This window comes from Canis lupus, chromosome 5, assembly GCF_003254725.2.
Source record: "Canis lupus dingo isolate Sandy chromosome 5, ASM325472v2, whole genome shotgun sequence".
NCBI lineage: Eukaryota > Metazoa > Chordata > Mammalia > Carnivora > Canidae > Canis > Canis lupus.
This window is the reverse complement of record NC_064247.1, coordinates 57407211-57432416: the sequence shown is the minus strand read 5'-3', so window position 1 is coordinate 57432416 and position 25206 is coordinate 57407211. Positions and strand designations below refer to the sequence as shown.

The following is a 25206-nucleotide window of genomic DNA, read 5'->3' as shown; positions in this document are numbered from 1 at the left end:
CAACCTGCTGTAAAGCTCCAGAGCAGAGGAGGTTACGAAGGGGCTCAGAGGGGCCCAGGGGCCGGCCAAGCCCAGGCTCGGGGCTGTGAGCAGCACCCTCTTCAGAAGAACAGCTTGTGCAAAGGCTCTGTGGCAGGAAGGGCCCTCTGATCCATAGAGCCAGGGCTGCCAAGGAGCTCCATGTCCCAGTGCAGACTGAACCTACGGGCCCGCCCCTGCTCTTCCCTCACTGTCCTCACAGTAGAGGCAGGCCGTGGCTTCCCACATCCCACTGCTAGACGGGCACACAGCCAACAGCAAATCAGACATCCATCTCCCACTGCCAGCAGCTTCACTGTGAGCGTGCACCTTGACCATGCCATTGCAGGCCTGCCAACGGCACCCAGGACCAGCCATGACCTGAGTGGCTGGCTGGGCAGGGGCATAGAAGCAGGCAGACCACAAGGGAGACAGAGGAGGTCCCACGGGTCCCAGGAGGGAGGAGGGCCACTGAGGACCCCAGGCCTCAGAGGCCCAGCCACGGGGGTGCCATGACCCCGACAAGAGCAGTTCTGGGGAGGGTTATGCTCTGGGGTGGGTGCATGGCTGGGGGGGTACTAGTCTTCGGAGCCACTACTGAGGGATGGGGAGCAGACACCAGGGCATCTTGGACAGCAAAGACGCTAGCACTCGAGGGACATGGGGCCCAGGGTGGGGTGTCCTCTAGCGGAATGAGGTGGGTGTAGGGGTGCTGGGGGCCACCTTGGCCATCCCTTGCCCCCCTACCCCCACACTCTGTGCTGTGCTCCCCTCTGGTGCCCATTTTATCAAGGTTTTCAGCATTGCCCTCAGGGCTCTCGACCAACCCTAGGACAGGGCAGGGAGACTGCAGCTAGGCCCACCCACACCCATAATCCAAAGACGCGTCCTCCACCCAGAATCCCAGGCCTCAGGGACTCAGGACAAAACGCTACCACCTTTGTAAAGGGGAGTGTCCAAAGCCCACCAGCCTGGCCTCCCCCGAAAGCCTCCTCCAGCTGCCCACACTCATGGAGGAGCTCCCCTTGCCTGCCCCTGGCCTGGTGTCCCAGGCAGGTGCCCAGGGCCACGCGAGGCTGGAGGAACAGCACACATGCCCACCTACTGCCCCCACCCCCATGGATGGCCTGGGAATAGGGCTGTGCAATCCAACAGGAACAAGAGGGCACAGAGACACCTTCTAAAGTCCCACAGGCCAGGCCCCCCCTCACCTGACGGCACCCCAGCCGCCCCCGAAGATCTGGGCAGCTGCCCGGCCACCTGCTGTGGGAGCCTGGAGAGATATCTTAGCCGAGTCACAGCACAACCCTGGACGAGATGGTACCTGGAGCCGTCCTTGTGGTGGAGGCAGTGTTCACCTAACAGGGCACCCCTGTTCCCACATCCCCACTTCCTGAGGTGCTCATAATATCTGTGGGCCTTCCAGGGCCAAGTGCAGACCTAGACTCTACCCTGTAGGCCCAGAGCAGTTCCGGGCCACAGGGGGTGGTGAGGCAGGGACACCGTGTGGACTATAAGGGTGCTTAGTGCACCACACACCCAGAGCTCCCAAATCCAGTGGGCGACTCACCCCTCGCCAGGTACCTGCTCAGTACTGGCCTTTGGTGACACTTGGCAGGCACACCTGTTCGTCCATCTACAGCCTGTAAGCGGCCCATGAGCGTGCAGCAGGGCAGGAATACCCAGGGCCTCTTGCTGGACGCCTCAGCTCCTGGCCACTGGCCTCCGACAGAGCCTGGGCTCAGGATGTGTCCACTTGGTGGAGAACCCAGGGCACAGCAGGCCACAGCCGGGCTGTACTCAGGCATCTCCGCCCCCCAGGAGCGCCCATCCCTGCTCACACAAAGCCCCACAGGACTTGCCACTTCCAGACACTCACGCCCAAGACCGGGAAGGCCATGGGCCTTCAGTAGCCTCACTTCCTCAACTCTGAAACTAAAATATCCCGGCTGCTTCTGTCTGCCTCACTGGTGAGCACCCTGAGGTGCCCAGAGGAGCTGGGAGGCACTGTTGCCCTCAGCGGTTTCTAATCTCTGTGGATTGGAACAAACCTGTGAAGCCCACACTCCGAGTGGGATGCAGCCAGAGCACGGGAGACTCAGAGTCCCGCCCTAGAGGAGATGCTGGCAGGACGGGTCCCCCCAGGGGAGCCCTGCTGCGGGCAGGCCAGCACCTGCTCTGGGACGAGCCGGGAGCCGGTCAGGAGTGCCCCAGACCGACCCTCCCGGCACCAGCACCTGTCAGAGTCCTCAGCCCCTGCTCCTCAGGACCCTGAGCCCACAGGCCCACAGGCCCACACCGGCCAGCACACGCGCACACTTCCTGCAGCTCCCAGAGCCTGGGGAGGTGACGCCTCTGCTGCCCCCCTCGGCAGGTGAGGATGCTGAGGCCCAGGGAAGGTGGGGGCCGCCCAGGGTCGCAGGGCTATGCGGACACGGCAGCCCAGTCCCCATCCCCACAATGAAAAGGCTGCTACAAGGAGCCTGGCACCACAGGAGAGTGTCTCCCAGGAGCCTCCAGCACTCAGTCCCTCAAAGGTGGCCACCCTGCCCACAGCCCCACCCAGGGCGTGGCCCAGGACAGGGCTTGCCCTCCTCGCACCCTGGGAGGGAGGCCACTGTCCTGGCTGGAGTGAAGACAGCATACAGGTGACCCATGCCACTCTCAACACCCTGCCCAGACGATGCCCTCCCTGGTCCATGGGTCCTCACCCTGCAGGGGCCTGGACTTTCCCTCCCTGCCTCCCTTTCTTTCTCTCACCAGCCCCATGAGAGGCCAGAAGGATGACCCATCAACCCAGCCTCTTGTCTGGATAGAGCGCTCCCTCTCCTTCTGCCAGTGTAAAGCCTCCTCATCCAGGAAGCCCTCCTGAATTGTCTCCTCCTTGGGCCCTTAATGTCTTCTACCAACCAGCTCAACCCAGGATGATGGGCACAGCTACATGGAGACCCCACCCCACCCAGCAACAGGTGAAATCATTAGGATACAGATCTGGGACCAGACAGACCTGGATTCCCCAGATGTGTGCTCTGACTGAAGAACAGCCTCTCTGAGCTTTGATCTCTTAGCTCTGCCACATGATGCAACCGTGTCCCTCCTCTGCCTTCAAGTACGGATTCCTGTCCTGGCTCCCGTGAAACCCTGACCATGGCCCTGAGCTCCAGAGCACCAGGCTGGCTCTGCTCTGGCCACACAAATGGTTCTGCCAGGAAAATCCCACCCCTGACCAGCCCAGGGGACACAGTGGCCCCCAGCCACCCACCCATGCCCTGGAACCACTGACATCACCTCCCAGACAAGCCCAAACCCCAAGCCCAGCCTCTATGTTCTGGCCTCGCGCCCTGACCCCACCTAACAAGCCCCTGAGGGGGCACTGCTTGGGACTATCCTGTAGCCGAAGAGGCCTCTGCTGCAGGGGTTGGCAGGAGACCCAGTGTTGTACAGCCCTGGCTCTGTTCTGGAGGTGCTGCCCATCTGCACCCAGGGCTCCCCTCCCCGCCTCTCCCCGCCCCAGGCTGCCCCCACCCCATGCCCACCCTCTGCCCACTCCATGACCACTGCACACCCATACAATCTGGTGGAGTGAGGTGCATTCCTGGGCCTCTGAGCCCTCCAGGCAGCCACAGGGTAGAGGAACCTGTTCTCCGGGTTTGTTTGTTATGGGAGCCGCTCCCCATAAAAGGCAGCAGTGCCCACCTCTCTGCACCACCAGGGTGCATGCCCAGTCAGGGGCACCCAGTCCCAGCACCCAGACATCCTGTGTCCCCCAACATCTCTGCCTGGAAGCGCCCACTCCCAGTCCCAGAACGGGGTGCATCCCACTTGGCATGTGACAAAAGGATCCCAAGCCCTGGGGATTAGGGGATGTGCTGAGACCACCTTAGTGAGAACAGGGACAAGCTGACCCACCGTGTTTCTCTTGAGTGCCTAAGTGCTCTAGCCTTGGCGAAACAACAGCCAGCCACGCAGGAAGATTACGCCAGGCGAAGCTAGCCTCTCTGGTGAAGCAGAGGGGCACAGACAAGCTGGCCAGCTGACCACTGGCTTGCCCCCTAGGCTGCTGCCTGGTGGAGGGGGGAGATGAGGCAGGGAACCGGGGGTGGGGGGTGAGGTATGCTACAGGGCTCAGGGAGGGGCCAGAGCAGGTGTCCTGGAGGAGGGATAAGGGACACAGCGTGCTGAGAATCACACTCCTGCTCAAAGGGTGGCCTGTGGCCCAGGGGACTCGTGCAACACCACAGCAGCCTCCTAATAAACACCAGCTAATTCTACCAGCAGTCCCATTTCACAGAGGATTAAGGCAGAATGTGTGTGAAAGCTCTAAGTGATCAATGGCCTGCTGAAGTCACAGCTGGGAACGTCAGAGGACACCTGGGCAACGTCTGCTCAGCACGGCCCGTGGCTCGGCGTCCCCTGGACACGGGAAGCAGCACACTCAGGTGAACAGAGCGGCCCCTGACTGCAGGCCCAGCCAGGGGACGGCAGCCCCACATTGGGGCTGGACTCCAGCTCGCCGGCCACGTCCCTGACGTCCACACGGCTCTCTACCTTCCGGCCACAGGGGCTCAGGGTCACTCCACCACCCCTTGAATTCTGATCCAGATTCACTCTTTGCGGTGAAACTCACTCCCCAATCCCCTAAAATTCTACCCACTGACCCGGTAGAGCAGATAGCGATGGGCCAACGGCACCACCTGCTGGCCGTTCTGCACTCTGACTCCAACCCCAAGTCCTCTTGGCAAGGACCTGCTGCAGCACCAGGAGGGGAGACTGAGTCTGAGCCGGGCGGACCCAGGTCACACCGTTTCTGGCCTTGCCCTGCCCAGGCGTGGGGCTGACCTGGTGAGTTGTTGGGAAGGTGCAGTCCTGAGCAGGACCCACCCGTGGGCGCAACCGGCCAGGGAGGGAAGGAAACCTCCACCAGAGTCCCCTGGGGGCCGCTGGACACTGAGCCTGTCTGTGCAAACCCACAGTCCGGGCGTCTTTGGGACCAGGAAGGAGCTCAGCGCCGCAGACTAGTATAGGAATTGGCCAGAAATTTGAGAAAGCCGCAGGGTCTTTCGGCTGCCCACACCCCCAGGGCTGAAGGGTCTACCCCGGGTGCCAACCGAAGCTTCAGGCAGCCTCTGCCTCCAGGAAACAGGGGCATGGGCACCGGGCCTCAGGAGCAGCAGGGCCTGTGGGAACCCCCCGGGCAGTGCCTTCCCTCTAAGGGGCCTGCCTACAGCCGGGGGCCCTCCGGACGAGCCCTGAGCCAGTCCCCGTCCCCGCAGCCGCGCCGCAGCCGTCAGTTCCGGCCAGCGACAGCGGAGGGGCGGCCCAGAGCGGCGCCCGTCCCGCCCTGCACGCTTCTGGGCTCCGAGGCGCTCCCTTTAGGGCCGAAAGGGCCAGCGGCTCCCTCCCCAGGTCAGTCGCGTGGGGCCGACCGCACCCGGGCACATCCCCGCCCTTCCTCCTCCCGCCCTCCCCTTCCCCTCCCCTCCCCTCCCCGCGCGGGTGCGGCGGCGGCCGGCGACTGAGCCCCCTCCGGGAGCGGGTGGCTGAGGGCCGGGGCCCCGCTCTCCGCGACCCGACACACCAGCTTCCGGAGGGAAACCCCACCGCTCTCTCGGGCCTGCAATCTGGCCCGCTACGGCCCACCCCCGCGACCCCGGTCGCCCCGCTCGGCCCCTCGGAGCCCCGCCCGGACCCCGCTAGCGTCCACGTCGCCCCCCCGCCCCTCGCGGCTCCTCGAGGCCCCGCCCCAGCCCCGCCCCAGCCCCGCCCCGCGCCCACGTCGCCCCGCTCGGCCCCTCGGAGCCCCGCCCGGACCCCGCAAGCGTCCACGTCGCCTCCCCGCCCCTCGCGGCTCCTCGAGGCCCCGCCCCCACCCGCACGGCCCGCCCCTAGCGGGCACCCGTCCCTCCCGCCGCCCGCTCCGCCCAGGCCCCGCCCCCGCGCTCTGACGCACAAGGTGTGAGCCGCACGCTAGCGTCATCAGGCACCGCCCCCTTGTGGGCGTGACCAGGCCGGTGCCGGGTCCCGGGAGCCGCCGCCATGAGTCCCGCGGCCGCCAGCCCGGCGGAAGTGGTTCGCGCGGCGCAGAAGGACGACTACTACCGCGGCGGGCTGCGGAGCGCGGCGGGCGGCGCCCTGCACAGCTTGGCAGGTGAGCCGGGGCCTGGGACGGGGCAGCGGGGACCCGGGAGTGCGTGCGTGCGGGGACCCGGGTTCGCGGGGCGGCGCCGACGTGCGAGCGGAAGAAACGGCTGGTGGGTCCCTGACGCCTCACTTGTTCTGCGCCAAATGCCGTTGTGGGCGCTTTACGAGCACCCGCCGCGCGATCGTCAGAACGTCCCTCCCGGGGGCCGGTGGACGCCTCCCCTCTCACGGGGGTGGCCGGGGTCCCAGACACGTCCTGGCGGCCCTCCCGAGGGGCCGGGGGGTACCTGGCTGCAGGTACGGGGCGGGGGGCGGCCGGGGGGAGACCCGGAGCAGCCTGGAGGCCATGACGAGTCAGCCCGGTGGAGGAGCGGGAAGCCCCGGCCGGACCCTCACCGCGCCCCGCCTCCCGGTCTCAGGTGCAAAGAGGTGGCTGGAGTGCAGGAGAGAGGTGGAGCTGCTGTCGGACGTCGCCTACTTTGGCCTCACCACGTTTGCAGGTGGCAACCCTGGTGGGACCCTGAGACCAAGGGCCCCCAACACCCAAGCCCGGAGGGCGGTGGGGGTGCTGCCGGCCGAACAAGTAGTCCCGGAGGCCTTCCCGGGGCCCCCGGGGTAGCCCGGAGGTAGTCTCAGGGAAGGAGGGAACTCCGAGGCCCTCCTCTGGAGGCCAGGCCCGGCCCTAAGTCTCATCTTCTCTCTTCCTTTTTGTATTTCCGGGGCCCTTCATCTTGCATGCTGGCCAGGGTGCCCAGGGACTGTTTCTCTGTGGCTGAGCCCCTTGGCTCAATGGGGGATGCCGGGACTGAGCTCTGTCACGGCAAGGTCAGCGGTGGCCCCCATGGAGCGTTGCACTGTGGAGGAAAGGCAGGGACCTGAGAGCAAAATCCAGTACAGAGAGAAGGATGGCAGATCCCTGCCTTAATTTCTCATGTGAGTCACTCCCACCTCGGTATCTGGCAGGCTACCAGACCCTCGGGGAGGAGTATGTCGGTGTCATCCAGGTGGACCCGTCCCAGAGCAGAGTGCCCTCAAGGTTGCGCCGTGGTGTGCTGGTCGCCTTGCACACCCTCCTGCCGTACCTGTTGGACAAGGCCCTGCGGCACCTGGAATGTGAGCTGCAGGCCGATGTCGAGGGCTCCAGGCCCTCACAGGGCAGCCTGGTCCTTGGGGGGCGTGGCCGGTCGAGGGCAAGGCACTGGGTACACCGGCAGGTGGCCCCCCTGACGGAGCCGCAGAAGAGGACCTTCCTGCAGGCCGTGATGGTGTTGAGGCAAGGCCTCAGTGGCCTCCAGCGGCTACATGTCGCCTGGTTCTACATCCACGGTGCCTTCTACCACCTGGCCAAGAGGCTCACAGGAGTCACTTATGTAAGTTTCAGGGCTGTCCACACTTGTTCGACTCTGTGTTTAGGGTTCCTGCCCACCAGCATGATTACAGGGCCGGAGCCAAGGTTCTTTACTGAGAAACAAGGGTTTTATCACGTTTGCTGGAAGATCCCAGAAAGTCAACCCTGAGTGTGAGGCGTGCCAGCCTCCCCACAGCCAGCACTGGGAGCCTGCCTGAGGATCCAGGCCCCTGGGCCCCATGTCCTCTCCTTCCCAGCTGCCTGTTGGAGGGTCAGGTGTAGTGATGCGTCCTGTCACTGCAAGGACCTTCCCTGATCTGAGCCTGCCATCCAGCCTTTCCTCCTGTTTCTCACCTGGTGCCTTTGCTCCCGGATTCACCCGGAAAGTCTCAGCTCTGGCGCCTGATCACTGGAGGGTCACCCCCTTTCTTGCCTGGCTTGGCAGCACTGTCCTAAACATGTGCCTCCCTCCTGTCCAGTCCAGTCCCCGCCCTCAGGGTGCACACTTACAGGAGTCAATGGCTCCGGGCCCCCAGCGGTGGCTGGGGTGTGTGCTGAGCTGCCACGTTGGGGCCAGAAACACAGCCTCAAACTCTCCTGGGGCCTTCCCTGCATGGGCACAGGGTGTGATTGGGGGGTTCCCAGGCTGAGGGAAGGGACACCAGAGATGGAGAGCAGCTGACTTTGTCTTCATGCATCGCTAGCTACACTGCACTGGGTGGTCCAGCGTCCCTGGGGGAATTGGGTGCCCTTTTGAAAGCCAGAAACTTCTCTTTATGTGAGAGAGAGGTTGGTTGGCAATGTCTGCTTGTGAGGCTTTACCTCTCATCCCCCAGGCAGTTTTTCTCAGGATTCTTTGCCAGTGCCTTATTCTCTGAGATGTAGGTCCACTGATGGACCTCACCTCCCAAGTCCTCATCTGCAGCCAGAGTGACTGCAGACTTGGAGCCCTATGGCCGTCTTCCTTGCCTTGCTCAGCACTCAGCGGAGATGCCCTCGTCATTTCCTGTCCCCCACGCCCCTTGTCCCAGGAGGGCGGGTTTTGGCCTCATCCTATGGGGCACTCTAGTGCCACTGGGAAGCCTGGCCCCTAGGCTGTTCAGTGCTTTGTGCCAGCTGATCATGTGACTGTGTCTTGGGGTCCTCCACAGCTTCGTGTCCACTCCCCGGCTGTGGAGGACCTGAGGGCTCGAGAAAGCTACAGGCTGCTGGGGCTCGTCTCCCTGGTGCACCTGGCCCTGTCCGTGGGCCTGCAGCTGTACGGTTTCCGGCAGAGGCAGCGCGCCCGGCGGGAGTGGAAGCTGCACCGCGGCCTGTCTCACCGCAGGTGTGGGGGCGGCAGGAGGGCACAAGGTCCTAGCTCGGCTGCTCCAGCCTAGGAGGTGGGGGCAGTGGCTGGGCGCTAAGCAGACCGTGGCTCCGAGCAAGGGCCACGTTTTGCAAGGGCTTCTGAGGATAAATTTTGGTGTCTCCCTCTCCTTCCCCCAGGAGCCACATGGAAGAGAAAGGCCATTTCCAGGAACTCCGTGTGTACGCTGTGCCTAGAAGAACGCAGACACTCCACCGCCACACCCTGCGGCCATCTGTTCTGCTGGGAGTGCATCACCCAGTGGTGCGACACCAAGGTGGGCGTGCACGGGCTCTGCGAGCACGGCTGGCCCAGGAATCCAGAAGCCTGGCCCAGGCACCTCTCAGGAGGGATGGAAGGCTGGGTATCTTTCTAAAGCTCCTTATGTGAGCAGTATACGGGACAGATCTGGAGTCAGTCAGCATGCTGCACTGTGCATCTGAGGCATCATGGGGAGGCGGGCAGCGGTCAGGGCTATGAGGCTTCCTTCCTGGAGTCTCCCCCATCCTGCCACTCCTTGGGAGCCCTGGCTTGCCAGCACACGCGGGGCTCTGTCCAGGATGCCCCACCACGACCACCCACATGGGAGCCCTCAGAATGCAGAGCCGCCAGCCCCAGCCTTTCAAGACCTCAGGGTGGTGCCAGGCAACCAGAGCAAGGGATGGGGTGGGTTCCTGGGCCCCCACCAGCCCTGCCACCCAGGCTCAGGGTGGGAAGGGCTGCACAGATGAGGTGGTGATGTGCACCCCACAGTTGAAGTGACCTGTTCACTTTCTTCCCTGAGGGTATCTACCCGTACCAGCCGGCCAAGGGCAAGGGGCCCCCCTCATAGCCTGTGTCCGGGGTTCACTAGTGGCTATGGCCTTAGGGCCCAGCTGGAGCTGGTGTAAAATCAGCACCTGTGAAATGTCTGTGCCATGTGGGTCCCACAGCTGTGATTCCACAGCCTCCTCTTTGGGACCCCTGCCCCCCTTTTCCCCTGTTCCCCCCAGAACACAGGTGCCACCTCCTGTAAGTGGCCAGCCCCAGGAAGGAACGCCTGTGGGGAGATGAACTGGCCTTCCTGGGGACAAGAGAATGCAACCTGTCCTTAGGGGCAGGGCTGCCTCCCTGGCCTGGTCACTGCTCCTGCCCCACTCTCCAGGGTTAAGGCCTTCCCCTCAGGTTTGTGACTTCTGAGAAAAGTGATTTTTTAAAAATTGTCTTCATTGAAGTGAATAGAGGTGTGTGTACGTGGCATGTGTCATTGCAGATGCCAGTGCGGGAGGGCCTGGGAAGGGGGCTCTGCTGGCCACAGCCAATGTGACACACACCCCACCCCACCCCCGCCCCTCTCTGCAGACAGAGTGCCCTCTCTGCAGGGAGAAGTTCCCTCCCCAGAAGCTCGTCTACCTGCGGCACTATCGCTAACCTGACCAAGGACAGGAGCCCAGGAGTTTTCCTTAACGTCGGGGGATAGACGTAATCTCTCAAGGTTACCTTTATGTGCACAGAAGTCCTAGAATTCTCAAATTTTATCTCCTGTCACATTAAGAGACTATGCCAGCAGCTCAGGAGGACAGAGGCTGGATCTGCCTGGAAGATGGCTGGTCCAAGCCTTTGGGCTGAGTGTGGCCCACCCACCCAGTGAACCCCCAAGTGCACGGTGCAGATGGCAAGCAGCAGTCGGAGCAGAGCCCACCTGGGGGGCCACACCACACACCCCCTGTGACACACTGGGGTCACTTCTTCAACAGCTAGACTCTCAGACAAGGTTAGTTTCCCCTCCTTTCCTCAAACTGGTTTGGAAAATGAGTTTCAGAAACAGGACCAACATTCATATGATGAGAAAGATTCTCAGGCAAAGGGTTGGGGTTTGACCTGAATAGGCAAGTGTGGGGAAGAGTGGACGAGGGTCACCAGTGGTCCGTCCACCAGCACCGACAACCTGGAAACTTTGCCCTCGTCACCAGAACCAGGCTGCTTGGTGGCTCGGGCACATCCATTCACGGGAATAGAACTCCAAGATGCTTTATCTCCACTTAAGACACGGGGTACCGGTCTTTTAATATGCATTCAAGTTTGTTTCCCATTTTAGACAGTGGCAGTCTGCATCCCGGCTGAGCTCTGCTTAGAACCTGGGGATGTGGTGCCAGGCTGCTTAGGTTCTCCACACCTGTCCCACAGCTGCCTCTCAAGAGCTCAGCTCTCCCCAAGGCCTGGGAAGCTGGCTGTTTGTGCCAGGTCACTGCTGTGCCCAGCCTACTTCCTGCCACTTTTTTGTTACTTTCAGGTCTTTAAAAGTATTAACTTGTGCAAAAGACCAGACTTTGCCATAAGCTCCCTTAAGAAACGAGCTCCACGGAAGCAGAGGTATATTAAGAAGGCCCTAAGGATGAACCAAAGATCACATTCATAAAGGGCAAGAACCTGCAGTTAGGATGTCCCAACCCTGGTGTGAGGCCACAGTTCTGGCTTCTGGCAGAGGCCTGTGCAAATGGCTCTGGAATCTGACCAGAGGTATCAAAGGTACTGAACCCATTCAGAACATTTAAGTACCGAGGTTTAAACATGGGATCAGGTGTGTGAAAGATCTTCATATGGCCTCTTAGAAGCAAGAGGAGTGCACTTTAGATATGTAAAAATTGGCTCCAAAAAGCCAGTGAACATATTCAGTGCCTAAACCCCTAAGATTCAGAGCTATGAGTCTGCACTGCTGGAGGACACCCATAGGCTTGTACCTTGGCACCTGTGCCCCAGTGACCGTTCCAGCTCAGCCTGGGGAATTCAGTGCACGTCCCAGCTGGGCTTACTCACAGGCAGTAAGCTGTATAGTGTTTCACATAAAGACTCCACAAGAAAGGGGACACTGTCTTTAATAAAGTTGGAATTAAAAAGTCACTTAGTAAAATGTTTACGAGTATTTGTTTTTATCACATCAAAAAAGTTGACATGCGGGTCAGAGTTCTGTTTTCCTGTAGAAAGTGAGAAGCCATGTTAAAACCCACAAACTGGTCTGCCCTTACCAGTTGTTCTGTAAAGGGGCCACTGCATGAGAATTTCAAATTAATCAAAAACAACTCTTCAGGTATCAAAGAAATGTGTCAAAATAATTCCAAACAATTAAAATATAATATATATATTTATAATTCCAGGCCCCCCAAAAAGCAATCATGGTAATTAAGAACAAAGTTTTGAGTCATTATGATAGAGACCAACTTTAAACATCTCTGGTGAGATAAAATTGGGAAACTGGCATTAGAACCCCAGAGTTACTCAGAAATCACCTTTCAAATGTTCTTCCAACGCACAGGAATCAGGTTAGCATCATCCTCCAGCTGGGTGATGTGGCCAAGGGTGTCCTGGTTGGGGCAGCTGGGGTGCAACCCGGCTCCTTCAGCGCAGGTCCGTTCCAAGGCCACACGACAACCGAGACCGCCCACCCCTCCCCACACCCCCGCTCAACTGTCCACCCCACCAGCAGTTTACTAGAATTCTGTCCGTTTGAACACTTGAATGTCACTGAAAAATAAATCAATGCAATTTGGTTTAAATGTCAGTTTCTTCAAGAACCTGATATTTCAGTTACAAATAATTGAAGCTCCTTTTTAAAAAGAAAATTCGACTCCCTCGAAATCAACTACTTTATGTGAAGGAAGAAGGCATTGTTACAATGGCTGAGAACCGTCCCCAGACTGTGACGGGCTGGGCCAAGTGTCTAGCTCGCAAACGTCTTGCCTCCGTCTTCCTTCCCCTTGTATGTCCTCTTGCCATGCGTGAATGGGATGTACCGGTACTTTATCATGTGCTGGAGACAAACAGACTCATTTTAGAATGGCTTTGTGATGAACTATGTTTTCTCCAAATCTGAGTCCTGATCTTCCCTACACAAGGCCAAGTCCCCTACCCCCCCCCAATGACACAAACTGACACAGTAAAACCCTCCTGAGCCCAGTGAGCCGGGCTCTGGAAATCCCGAGGGTCTGGGAGAGGTTCCATGACCTTGTGCATGCAGGAAGGGCTAGGGCTGGGCGGGGGACCCTGGGATCTACCAAGGGAGTCGGGGGGGATAAAGCTGCCCTGGGATCTGTCTGAAGGTAAAGTCAGCACAATACATGGGGACTGTCTGGCGGGCCCTGGGCTCTGAATCCCCAGGACGACGTGGCAGTGAGGACAGCATGGCAGAACAGAGGGCCTTTCCCAGCCAGGCCCTCAGAGAGCTGTCCGTGGGCTGGACAATCGCACTGTGGGCCAGATCTGTGCTGGGCCACCTTGGCGGGAAGGGGATGTGCCGCATCCCTGTTGCAAACCTGCACAGAGCTTCATGATGCTCCAAGTACAGACAGACCAGGAAGATCCAAGCAGGGCTTTCGGCGCTTCCCCGTGCGGCAGTGCCCACCCGTGCTCACCTTTATTTGCCTCTTCATGGTGATACAGAAAAGCATGATGAAGTACATCACCAGGATGGGCCAGAACACTGGGACATTGAAAGCCTCAAAGAAGGTGCAGGCCATGGCCACGAGGATGCCCTTGGTCGCCGCGTGCCTTAAAGCAGGGGAGGTGGTCAGTGTGGCCTGGGGCCACGGCAGCACCCCTCCTGGGGCAGTACTGGCGGTGTGTTCTTACAGGGCGCACCACATGCAACCAGACACGGCATTCCCTCGGCCCCTTGAAAGCCCCCGGTGTGCTTCCAAAATTACAGAGCATGAAACATTTAGTGAAGAGGCTGCTAAGGCCAGCCCGGGCGCCTTGGGTCTGCCACCTGGACTAGCCCACCTCCCCCACCTAGGCTGTGCATCGCTCACAAGACCCTGGTGGCACCCCAGCCAGGCAACTCCCTCCAGCTCGGGCCTAGCCCACTGGACTCCCAGCCATACTGGAAATGCTCCTGGATGCTCCCTTTCCCGCAGGACGAAGGCCAGCTTCCCGGGGGACTTGCAGGGCCGTCTTGCCTGCTTTCTGCTTGCTCCCCCAGCAGCTCCCGCAGCTGATGCCCTTCACAGCCAACCAGCAGACTTGGCAGACTTGCAGAGTACCTGCCACACCCCACACACGGCACCAGGAATGCAAAGTAGAGGTGCAGCAGCTTGTTCCCCTCGGTTCTTTGCTCCAGCAAATACATGACAGACGAGGTCACAGCCTTTATGCTGTAAGGGTCACCTTCATGCATGTTTCATGCATGACAGCAGGGGTCACCTGTCCACCTGTCACACTTGTCCTCGTGCAACATCACACAGATGTCACTACCTCCAGGAGGCCTGGGGGACAAGCCAAGTCCCATCTAAGCCCCTCCCCAGAGCGTAGCATTTCCAGTGAAGGCAGATGTCCCCAAGGCTGCACCTGTCCAGGATCTGCGCAGACACCCCAAGCAGGAGGGTGGAGGAGGCAGTCCACTCATGCCAGCAATCAGAAGGGGTGCCGTGTGAGGAGCAGCACACAGGCCAGCCAGTCTGCCCAAGGCAGCCAGACCCTACACACACATCCCTCCTGAGGCCCATGACAGCAACATACACAGGACCCTCTGCCCCAGAAGCAAAGAGCACTGGTGCTCACTTTCAAGTGAGAGAAGCCAGCAGGCACTGCGCTCTCTGAGAGGCCCCTGTGACCTGCCTCCACACCCAGCCAAGCACAGCATCACACTTGGGATGAATGTTCAGAACACACACAATAAAACGCTCATTTCTTTAAGAAGTCTTTGCTGGCTAATGAGAACAAAACCCCTCTGTTCTCAGTCTTATTAGCCACACCAAGGACAAGTGTCTTTCTCAACTACCCTTAAGAATTAACTCACCAAAATTTAAACTCTGGAAGCCTTCGAATAAAGGGCCGGAACTCCTCATTCTGTTTGGTTGGTAATGAGGGGCCGTCATCTGAAAGGCAGAACGTCAGTGAGACGGAGCGGGCGTCTCATCCATCTGTTCCCATCACTACGTTTATGAGTTTCTCCCTAAAGCTTCTGAACCAGCCCTCCTGTCGTACGAAACATACATTTATGTTATTTAAGCAAACGCAACATGGGAGCCTTCAGCTGATTCAGAAATCAATTCACTGCTTTAGAAGATTCAAAATAGAACTGCTTTTTTAAAAGAATTACACATTGTAAATGATTGCATAAAAATTAAACTGCAGAACAATCTTGAGGCACACATCAACTGTAGCACACAAAGGCAGAGAAAACATTCACAGAAGAGAGGCAGGAGAGACACACAAAGCTAGATCTACTCCTGAGAGTCCAACTCAGCACCGCCCCCCCCATGGTTGACCCCCCCACCCCCACTGAACTGGGTATAGTCAAGCCACCCTGCCTGGCCCTGGCCCCACCCCACCCTGCCCCACCCAACTCCAGACAAGCGTCTTCCCCAGCTACACACAGAGGAAACAGGTCTCATCTTCTAATTCCCCCAAATGCCAACAAATGGAAGTGTTGTTTCCTTTAAGGTTTTCATTAAATACTCCATAGAGAAAAAACCACAGGCTGCTGGTAAGAACTTGAGCAGCATGGAGAAAGCATCTAGGACTTGGGAGTGTGTGTCTGCCGGCACAGAGGAATCCACCCACAGGCAACTGCGCCTGGGTTTTCCCAACAGTGGTGACACGTGCTGGCAGGAGCAACCAACTCCCCATTTGTGCCCCCCCCACCTCTCCCCCTCCCCAGCTGGACAGGCAGGTGTGGACTTGGCCCTCCTACCTGGCCCAGGTCTGGCCAGGAACAGGGTGAGCCAAGAACTTTTCAACTTGTCATCTTGGGGAATCAGGGAGTACACCATCAACAGTGCCCAATCGTGGAGGGTCAGTATCCCAGTGGCCACTGCTGGTCCCCAGGAAGGGGACCTACCCAAGGAGCACAGATATGCGGGCTTTGTGGCGGGGGTGCCACCCCCCCTCGCATGCACACTGCCTGTGATCTCGGTCAAGTCCCTTATCCACAACACAGAGTAGCGGGAACACCCACCCCACGTGGCAACAAAGGTTTAATGACTCCATCTACATCCAAGATTCTCAGTCTGTTTTAAAAACCAAGAGAACAGTCTCAGAAGTTCAGATTTCAAAGACTTGTGGAGAAAATGAGGCAATCTGTGAAATCTACAAGACCACAAGCATCCCGAACAGAAGCAAGGTGGATAATCTCTACTGTACCTGAGTCCTCCATCAGGGAAGGGTCCACTTTGGGAGAGAGAAAGGCTATGAAAAGATTGAGGTGGTAGATTCCCAAGGCGTAAGTCACAATGTACCAGCCCTGCAAGAGGAGGACACGCGGTCAGTGATGCCCCCCAGCAGCCAGGCTCCAAACCAGTCCCTTCCAGTAACTCACAACCTTGTATCAGCTGAACTTCAGAGCACCCACAACCTACCTCCAGTCTGGGGACTGCAACAAGTAACAGGCACAGTGAGAGTTTATCTCAAAGTACCTTGTGAGTGGGACAGTGGACAAGCTGCAGTACAAAGAGCCACCTTCTCCGAGGGTCCGGGTGGGTGCAACGAACGCTGGAAGCCACCAGCTCCCCACCAGGCATGCAGGAGAAAGTCACACGCCCGAGCCATGCCACACCTTGGGGCAGATGTGGGCCGGGCAACGGGTGCCGCTGGTGTGTACACCTGGCCCAGGCCCAGACCCTGCCTTACCAACAGCCACCTGAACTGGAATATGGGCTCTGGGCTGTCACTCAGGATATGCTGGCTACGACTCGTGCTGGTGGGCCCCTCACACTGCCACACATTGCTCAGGGGTGTTAATAATACGTGCCCAGAAGAAATCCAGAACCGGAAAATCAGGAAATCAACAATGAGATTAAAGAAATGCTGCAGAGGGGCACCGGGTGGCACAGCCAGTAAAGCATCCGCCTTCAGCTCTCAGGTCATGATCCCAGGTCCTGGGATCAAGTCCTGCATCTGCATCCGGTACTTCTCCCTCTGCCTTTGTTTCCCTCACTCCCCCACTGGCACATGCTCTCTCAAATAAAGTCTTAAAAAAAAAAAAAAAACATTGTGGAGCCAAAGTCTCCTCAAGAGATGGAAAGAAATGGAACACCCGTACAACATCGTACAATGTGTGTACTTGCAATTAAACTCATTTCTAAATGAAGTTTATCCAATTAGACCAGAATGCACCACGTTATCAATTTTAAAAGCCAAAAACATGTGCAAACACAATGAAACCCTTGTGCCTTAAACCTTCTCAAGTCTGAAAATTACAGATGAGATGTGGGAAGCTGACGCACCTGAGGGGTGCCAAAGCAGGTACAAAGTCGGTTTAGAAGACAACTGCATCCCCATCCTGCCTGCACCCCTAAATTGAGGTCTCTGGGTCTGGTCGCTCTTTCCATTAGAGAATGGACCAAGCTCCCAATCAAACAACAACCCTGAAGACCGTTACAGTAAATGGAATGTCAATTTTAGCCAGCCTGCACAGGCTGCATCGTCACCCTGGACCCTACTACTCCAGAAATGGGGGAAAAACCACCACCCCACCCAAGCCTACATCTGGACGGCATGGAGATGGCATGGGCTTTGGCCCCCGGCCCACACCTACCTGTAGCAGGTAAACTCGAATCATGTAGACAAAGCTCAGGCCCAGTGTCACTACCCATCGCACGGCTGTGTAAGGTGTGGACTTGTCTAGCCATGACTGATAAATCTGGAAAGACAAGGGTTCACGTGCACTGTGGAGACCCTGCTCTGTGTACCGAAAAGCATACTTCCCACAAGCTCTTGCTCTGCACTTCAGGTCAGCAACAACAAAGCAGTGACTACAATTAACCCAAATTCCTGACACAGGTCCACCCCTCAAGCAACAGTGTTACAGAACAATCTCTCACAGCTGACAACCCTGTAGCATCAGCCTGAGGGCTCCCTCATCCCCTTCCCAACCCCTCCCCGAGCTGGCCCCAGGGCGGACCCTGCCTCTGCTCTCAGGCCAATCAGCCACAGCCTGACCTCCCGCAGGTGTGGAGCTCATGTGTGGAATTTCTGGAAGGAATCCTTGGCTTCACCCATATACACACATACATGTGCGCAGGTACATGTAATTAGCAACATATGTGCGCTGTTTAATTTTAATTTGAAATTAATTTTAATTTTTAAATTTTTAATGAAATATGTCAATAGTTCATAAAAGTACCCACCGCCTGGCTTCAATAATTATTAAGTTTTCCAAATACTCTTTTTTAGTTTCAAAAATATATATTTCTAATTCTAAACCGAAACATCACATCAGCATATGCACTTGTTCACTGAACCAGACTTCCGCACTCAGCGTGTGATCGTGACTGTAGCAGGCCTTGGCATAACCCACAGGTACAACCCACAGGTCAGCGCAGAGCTGGGCCAGGGGGCATAAGAGCCCCCCTGCCCCTGCCAAGTGGACATGGAGGTGGGCAGCTGGGATAGAGGACGGGAAGAGCACAGCAGGGGCCACCGCCATGCCACCCAGGAGCAAAGGTTTAAAAGGTTGTTGGGGGGGGGGGGGGGGGACAGAAAACAAGTGTATGGCAGAGAACATCTGTGGCCCCAAGGCCAAGAGCACTGTCTGGCACTTTACAGCTGTGCAGAGGGAAAGTATAAACCGAGGCTGTGGGAAGGCTCACTACACTCCTGCTGGGAAAGCGAGTGGCCAACACACAGGTCCCTGCAGAAAAACGACCTAGAGCCAACCTTTTCTTCCTCAGCTCAATTATCTGTTCATCAAGTCAGTTTTTTCATCCGTGGAAAAACCAACCTGTCCAAGTCTCGTGAAAAATCTGTACACGACAGAAGGTTTCCCATGGACAGAATCTCCAACACTGTCACCTTCGGACATTCTGTAACTGAGAAACAAAACACTTTAAATAAAAACATTCAAGGATATTATCACTTTGCCCTAATTTCATTAGCACCATCAGGCAAATTTTTTCAATATTCACTACTTGTTTCTTCTAGTGTCTTTGCCATAAGTTGTCCAGGAAAAAGAAACAAGAGGGGTCCATGGGGGGCTCAATCGGTGGAGCATTTGACTTTTGGTTTCAGCTCAGGTCATCAGGGTGGTGAGATCGAGCCCGTGTAGGACTCCATGTTCAGCAGGGAGTCTGCTTGAGATTCTCTCTGCCTCTGTCTCTCCACCTCACTCTAAAATAAATAAAATCTTTACCAAAAAACAAACGAGGGACCCCAGTGGAGAGCCAGAATGGTACATGACACACAAAGCAGCACTGGATGGACTGTTTCTGCTAATATCACCTGGACCGCACCCCTCTTGTTGGTCCCCAGGAGCTGCCCCTGCTGACCGTGGAGTCCTATGGATAGTCTCCCTGGTACTGGTCCACACTACAGGCTGCTGCACCCATGTCTCCCTCCTCTGGTCTATTCCTAGGGCTCCCCTCAGCAACCCCTCTTCTCTGGACCCAGCCCTGGGCTCTGTCTAGGCTGCTCCTCCGCAGGACACCAGCAGTCAGCTGGGCAAGCCCTGGTCCTCTCAGGGCCTGGTCCTCCACCCCATGAACAGGAAAATGCACACGATTTCCAGGGAGGGAGCCAACCATCTGTGCCCCAGTTTGTCATCTCTAAGTGGAATTGATCCTATCTGCTCCTGACCATTTCAATGTGCCTGCCACTGTGGATTCCACGAGGAACTAACTGATGAGAACCTGATAACCAAGCGAGCTTCATTATCTCTATCTTGCTAAGGAGGACGGAGTCTCAAATACTTCAAGCCACTGACCTAAGGTCAGGAACTGCTCTGCATGACTGGAGTTTCTCTATCGGAGCATGCTGTTGCCCACACCAGAAAACTGAGGTGCTGGTGAAGATGCCCAGGCGAAGCTCACTGCTGCACCCCGAACCTATGCACAGCACCTTCCCCAGTAAGTAGCACGGCAGGGCTCGGCATGGAAGCAAACAGACTCCAGCTCCCTATGTCCAAGGCTACCTGGGCTATACAGCGGTGTGGCCTCATGGACACAGCAGCCCGTCCCATGCAGACAGGCAGCTCACAACTGCTACGGCGGCCCCAACGGCCAGCCTGCATGTGTGGCTACAACCTGAACCCACACCTGCCTGGGGCCGTGGTTCCCAATCACATCCTCAAGGCAAATGCTCAGAACATCCTCTTTTCAATATGAAGTCAGCAGGCTTAGGTGACTCTAGACCTCAAACGGAAAACTTTCCAATTACAACTGAGATACTGAGACCAGCTGAGCAGCCCTGCCATGCCACGGCATCCAGTCTATGTCACACCAGTTGCCGGAGCCACCATAGGATGGGCAGAGGGCCAGGAGTGTCAATGGGATGGAGAAATGCCCTTTGCCCTCACAAGACACAGGAAGTACTGACAACTGAGTGAACTGAGCAGATGAATCACGGCCCTGGGCCCCATGTCTCCAGGAGGTGCGTTTTTACACCTGGGTGAGAGGATCCTATATTGTATGAGATTCCCTGGGATGGCCACAGCCTCCCTGTCTGGGCCAGAGACAGGCCAGCAGAAAGCTACATCAGTGATACTCCTTGTCCTGGGGATCTTCACAATTTTCTTCTTTTATTTAGGACCAAGCGTTCACCATGAAAATGCTTTTACTTGAACAGAAACAGGAAAAACTGTCACAGAGGACACGCCTGGTGAGCCCTGGACCCATGCACTCTAGCTGGAGACGTCCGTGGCTTTTAGATGAACGTCCTGCCAGCTGCTGATTGACAAGCAACACATACATCGTTGCATGGCCTCCGCTGTCACAGAGACTTGAAGCACGCCAACACCAACTCCGGAGTCAAGCTGTCCCCTTCTGGAGTCCGGTTCCATCGCTTCCTATAGCGGTGTGGCACAAGCGACCCTTCATTCCAAGCTGCGACATGGGGCGACAGCATCTGGGCACCATCCTCAAAGGGTCCTTGCAGGGACCCGGCCGTGAGCCCCGAGAACCTGGCACCCCGGGAGTGAGAGGCCTCCTCCGAAGCGCGGCCATGCCTGTGGGTTGGGGCCAGGCTCCCCCCAGCTCCTCCCACTGCGATCCCCTTCCCTCTGCTCCGTCTGAGGGATCACCTCTTCGGAAAGGCCGCCCTGTCATCCATCCCCAGGTCACATCACCTTGTCTTTACTTTATGTAACCAACCTTTTCCGACCTTCCTAGTGTTTCTTTATTTCCTATTAGAGCGGGGGGGAACCTTGTCTGGGCCACGGTTGCGTCCTGCCCCCTAAAAAGGCCTGCTACACAGAAGGTACCAGTCAACTACCTGTTGGATATAAGTGCTTTATGCTCAATCACAAAGAAAACAGTCAAAAACAAAACACAGGCGTCCCAAGGAAAGTCCGCGAGCGTCACGCCTGAAGCCGCGCACGAATCTCTGTGGGCCCCGTCCGGGCCCCCGGCCCCAGCACACAGCAACCGCGGCATTTCCAGAGCCCGGCTGGGCATCCGGGTCATCCACTCGCTCCTCCTCCCAGGCCCACCTGCAACCTCGGCGCCGCTCCCTCCGCTCAAATGCCCTTCCGCACGTCACTCACTGGCTCTCGGCGACTCCCGCCTGCGGACACGGCCGCCCTGAGGTCTCCCGGCCCTGACCTCCCCGCCCTCCGGGACCTGCTGGCTCAGGCTCTTTCCCCGCCGAGGGCAAGACCAAGTCCACGGGAAAACTTCGGGCTCCCGGCCGCCCGGACTCGGAGGACACGAGGGAGCGGAGCCGACGGCGGCCCCCGGACGAGGGCGGCTGCGGGGGCCCGAGAGCCTGGGCTGCTGCGGCCGCAACCTGCGGCGTTCCTGAGATCACCTTGAGCGGCCGCACTCCCACCCAGACCCCGCAGACCAGCCCCGGGACCGAGCAGGGACCCGACGGGGAAGGGCGGACGTCCGCCCGCGAGCCGGAGGGTGGCAGCCGACCCCTCCCGGGCCGCGCCCGCGGGCGGGGGCGGAGGGCGGTCCCTGCGCGCCCCCGGGGGCCCCGAGACCCCGCGACCCCAGCCCCGCGCCCGCCCCGCGCCCCGCGCCCCGCTCCCAGCCCCGCCCGCCCGGACCCCTGACGCCGCCGGCACCTCGCCGCTCCCTGCGGCCGAGCGCGGTCTCCGAGGGCCGCGGGAAGGAGGACGCGGGCAGGCGGCCGCGCCGGCGCTTCGCACGGTCCGGGAAGGGCCAGCCGAATACTTCCGCTCTGTCCCGTGCGGCACCGCCTCCGGAGCCTCCAAGATGGCCGTCGGGGCGGAGCTAGGAGCCTCCAACCATTTCCGCTTCCGGTGCAGGTGCCCGGGCCGTTGGCGGGGCGGTCCCCTCGACGGAAGGGACGTCAGCGGCGGAAACGCGCCGTGCTGCGCATGCGTCCTTGTGTCTTCGGGCTCCGGGCCGGCAGAACTCCAGTCCAGAGATTGCTACCGCCCGGGGACTGACCCACCAGCCAATGGAGGAGAGCTTTGCTGGTTGCTAAGGAAACGTGAAGCGGCAAGATGGCAGCCGCGGGCGGAGGGAACCCGAGCTCCAGTCGGTCGTCCCGGGACCCGCGGAGGAGGCCGCCGCGGGACGGTAATGGCTGCAGGCGGGGGCCGGGTCTCCGTCCGCGATGGGGGCGGGGGGAGACGGGCCTCGAGCACCCCGGCAGTCCCCGAGGGCTCTGGGAGGAGCGGCGGGCGCTGCTCGTAGATCCACACGATCGTGTCCGGGGCGGGGGGAGCCCCGGGGAGCCCCAGCCTCTCCGTGGACGATACGAGAGTCTGGCGACCACGCTGTCCACGTCCCGCCGTGGACACGGGCTGGTGGGGAGGGGGCCCGCCTTCCCGGGAACCGCCGGGCTGGCTGTTGCAGGCGTGGACTTTGTGCGGAGGGGACCCGACGCCGCAGCTCAATGCCTGCGGAGGGACCCCAGGGCTGACTCCTTCCCCTCGCCTGCACTCCGCAAATGCCGCCCCTCTACACGCCGCGGCCTCTCGGGCCCCGGGCTCCCGCATCCCGCACCCCCCCCGCGCCCCAGTGTCCGGGGTCTCGCATCCTGCAGCCCCCAGTACCCCTCCCCAGTGCCCGGGCTCACGCATCCCGTACCCCTCTCAGTTCCCCGGGCTCCCACATCCCGCATCCCCTCCCAGTACCCCAGCTCAAGCATCCTGCACCCCCCTCAATGCCCGGGCTCCCGCATCTTGCACACCCCACTCAGTGCCCAGGCTCCTGCATCCCTCACCACCCTGCAGTGCCTGGGCTCCCGTATCTAGCGCCCCCTCCCAGTGCCCGAGCTCAAGCATCCTGCACACGCACACACACCCGTGCCCCCACTTAGTGTCTGGGCTCCTGCATCTTGCACCCCCCACCAGTGCCTGGGGTCCTGCATCTTGTACTACCCCCCACTCAGTGCCCGGTTCCCGCATCTCACATTCCCCAGTGCTCCTCCTCAGTTCCCGGGCTCCTGCATCTCACACCCCCTTCCAGTACCCAGGCTCCTGTATCTTGCATCCTCCCCCCTCAGTGCCCGGTCTCTTGCATCCTGCACCCCCTCCCAGTGTCTGGGCTCACGCATCCTGTAACCCCCACTCGGTGCCCAGTCGTCAGCCAGGTCACCTGTGGCACCATGTGCTCACCATCCATCTTTTCAACATTCAGGGTATGGTGTCTACGTGTACCCGAACTCTTTCTTTCGATATGAAGGAGAATGGAAAGGAGGAAAGAAACACGGTGAGAACTGTCTCTGGCCTGTTCCCACAGCTGCCCCTTGCACCGACAGCCCATGTCCTTGGGGAGCCTGGGCCCCCATACCTCCTCTCACTGGTGCCCACCAAAGGCCATTCCCTGTAGTGGGCCTTGCAGCTCACAATGCAGCACATCCCAGGCTGCCTGTGGCTGGCAGCCCTGCAAGACCCCTGGTCAGTGGCCTTCTCCTGGGCTCTGGGGCACCCTGGGCAGGGGAAGCCTCCACTTAGAAATCCTCCCCTGAGTGTTAGTCTGTCTTTGCCAAAGTGAAAATTGCCTTTATGGTTTATGTTTGATGAGTAAGACATTACCCACTTTTGTATTTATCAGAAAGATACAAACATAGTGATTCCAAGGGGCACCTGTACCCCAATGTTTACAGCAGCAATGTCAACAAGAGCCAAACTGTGGAAGATCCCAGATATTCATCCACAGATGAGTGGATAGAGAGGAGGTGGTCTATCACCAGAATCCTACTTAGCCATGAAAAACTTTGAAATCTTACCATTTGTAAAGTCGTGGATGGAACTAGACGGTATTATACTAGTGAAATAACTCAATCAGAGAAAGACAAATACCACATGATTTCACTCATATGTAGAATTTAAGAAACAAAAAAGATGAATGCAGGGGAAGGGAAGGAAAGCTAAAATAAGATGAAACAGAAAGGGAGGCAAACCATGGGAGACTCTTAATCATAGGAAACACACTGAGGGTCACTGGAGGGAAGCGGGTAGGAGATGGGGCCCCTGGGGGACAGGCACTGAGGACAGCCTGTGATGGGATGAGCACCAGATGTTACGTGCAACTGATGAATCATTAAATTCTACCCCAGAAACTAAAACACAGTCTATGTTACCTAAATTGAACTTAAAAAACCTTTTTAAAAAGAGATTACTTTTGTAGAAAATCTCAGTATCATGGGAGAGAAAGTACCAAGTAAGAGCCTCTGGAGTGCTCCCCAGGGTAGGCCCAGACTTTCCCGGGTTCACGCTCACAGTCTCGTGTCTGTTTGCGGTTCTGCCCGTGTATGTCCTCTGCCCACTTTTCTCCTGGAGAATTGGTCTTTCAGCATTTTCTTACGTGAGCTCTTTGTGTCTGCTGGCTGCCAGTATTTTTCTGTATTTTTAACCTTTTGACTTGTGTTGTTGCCACACAGATGTTTCTGGCTTGTGTCTGAAATCTCTGCTTCTCCTCTGAGCCAGGCATGGAGCCTCATGTCTGAGATGCTTGCCAGAGCCTGGCCTGGACAGAGTGGACCCCCCCCCACCCCGCATTTTTTTTTTTTTTTTAAGAATTTATCTATGAGAGACACAGGCAGAGGGAGAAGCAGGCTCCATGCAGGAAGCCCGACATGGGACTCGATCCCAGGTCTCCAGGATCACACCCTGGGCTGAAGGCAGCGCTAAACCACTGAGCCACCCGGGCTGCCCCTGGTTCCCCCTTTTTAAATGTTTTCTTGAGTGCCCACAGATGCCGTTTCCTTCGGCCCCGGTGCTGATGGAGGCCAGGTGAGCGTAGAGTCCCCTCTGAAGAGGTTGGGCTGGGCTCTCCCTGCACTTTGATGGCCCCGCTGTCATCCTGGCTGAGATAATCCTGTTTCAAGAATGTTGATGAACATGCATGTGGGTGAGTTTGCAGAGAGCAGGTGTGGGACACGCGGCAGAGCCACACACAGACCTGAGAACTCCAAAGCCCAGCTCTTTCCACTGAGAAACGAGTCCCACCACACATGGACACTAGGG

General features: G+C 58.3%; 3 protein-coding genes across 24 annotated transcripts in view; 2 read left to right on the top strand and 1 right to left on the bottom strand.

Moving 5' to 3' along the window:
• Positions 1–5988: 5988 nt before the first annotated feature.
• Positions 5989–11735, top strand: PEX10 (peroxisomal biogenesis factor 10). Of its 2 annotated transcripts, none has more exons than XM_049110514.1 (6): positions 5989–6166; positions 6579–6659; positions 7123–7529; positions 8659–8836; positions 8999–9132; positions 10197–10265. In XM_049110514.1, the coding sequence occupies exons 1-6, from the start codon at positions 6055–6057 to the stop codon at positions 10263–10265; spliced, it is 981 nt and encodes a 326-aa protein (XP_048966471.1). In that variant the 5' UTR covers positions 5989–6054. The 2 variants fall into 2 exon arrangements, with proteins under 2 accessions (XP_048966471.1, XP_025283233.3); XM_025427448.3 differs by having other exon boundaries at positions 5993–6166; positions 8659–8834; positions 8996–9132; positions 10197–11735.
• On the bottom strand, positions 11694–21988 carry RER1 (retention in endoplasmic reticulum sorting receptor 1). Of its 10 annotated transcripts, XM_049110518.1 has the most exons (8): positions 20912–21234; positions 20511–20644; positions 18550–18637; positions 17365–17469; positions 15972–16071; positions 14626–14704; positions 13244–13379; positions 11694–12642 (listed from the first exon to the last, which is right to left on the bottom strand). In XM_049110518.1, exons 3-8 carry the CDS (start codon positions 18628–18630, stop codon positions 12553–12555), a joined length of 591 nt encoding a protein of 196 aa, XP_048966475.1. In that variant the 5' UTR covers positions 18631–18637; positions 20511–20644; positions 20912–21234; the 3' UTR covers positions 11694–12552. The 10 variants fall into 10 exon arrangements, with proteins under 10 accessions (XP_048966475.1, XP_025283235.1, XP_025283237.1 ...); XM_025427450.3 differs by lacking the exons at positions 20511–20644; positions 20912–21234 and adding an exon at positions 21829–21988; XM_025427452.3 differs by lacking the exons at positions 20511–20644; positions 20912–21234 and adding an exon at positions 21829–21971 and having other exon boundaries at positions 18550–18631.
• A 48-nt stretch (positions 21989–22036) lies between these two features.
• The window catches only part of MORN1 (MORN repeat containing 1), a 51090-nt gene continuing 47920 nt past the window's right edge, over positions 22037–25206 (top strand). For 11 of the 12 annotated variants that reach the window (XR_007410868.1, XM_025427440.3, XM_049110507.1 and 8 more), the window contains exons 1-2: positions 22037–22309; positions 23375–23446. Coding sequence is in view for 10 of the 12 variants with exons in the window: in XM_025427440.3 (XP_025283225.3) it covers positions 22234–22309; positions 23375–23446 (148 nt within the window). In the remaining 2 variants the exon portion in view is untranslated. Of the gene's footprint in view, positions 22310–23374; positions 23447–23477; positions 24973–25206 lie in introns of those variants that run through there. The other variant, XM_049110508.1, reaches the window with a different exon arrangement.

Coding starts and splice junctions, on each gene's coding strand:
- PEX10 (XM_025427448.3), top strand. CDS start 6,055: ATGAGTCCCGCGGCCGCCAGCCCGGCGGAAGTGGTTCGCGCGGCGCAG. Junction 8,835..8,995: donor CGCGGCCTGTCTCACCGCAG/GTGTGGGGGCGG, acceptor TCCTTCCCCCAG/GAGCCACATGGAAGAGAAAG. Junction 9,133..10,196: donor CCCAGTGGTGCGACACCAAG/GTGGGCGTGCAC, acceptor CCCTCTCTGCAG/ACAGAGTGCCCTCTCTGCAG.
- RER1 (XM_025427450.3), bottom strand. CDS start 18,630: ATGTCCGAAGGTGACAGTGTTGGAGATTCTGTCCATGGGAAACCTTCT. Junction 16,072..17,364: donor TTCGAGTTTACCTGCTACAG/GTAGGTGTGGGC, acceptor CTCCTCTTGCAG/GGCTGGTACATTGTGACTTA. Junction 14,705..15,971: donor TTCCCTGATGGAGGACTCAG/GTACAGTAGAGA, acceptor TCTGCCTTTCAG/ATGACGGCCCCTCATTACCA.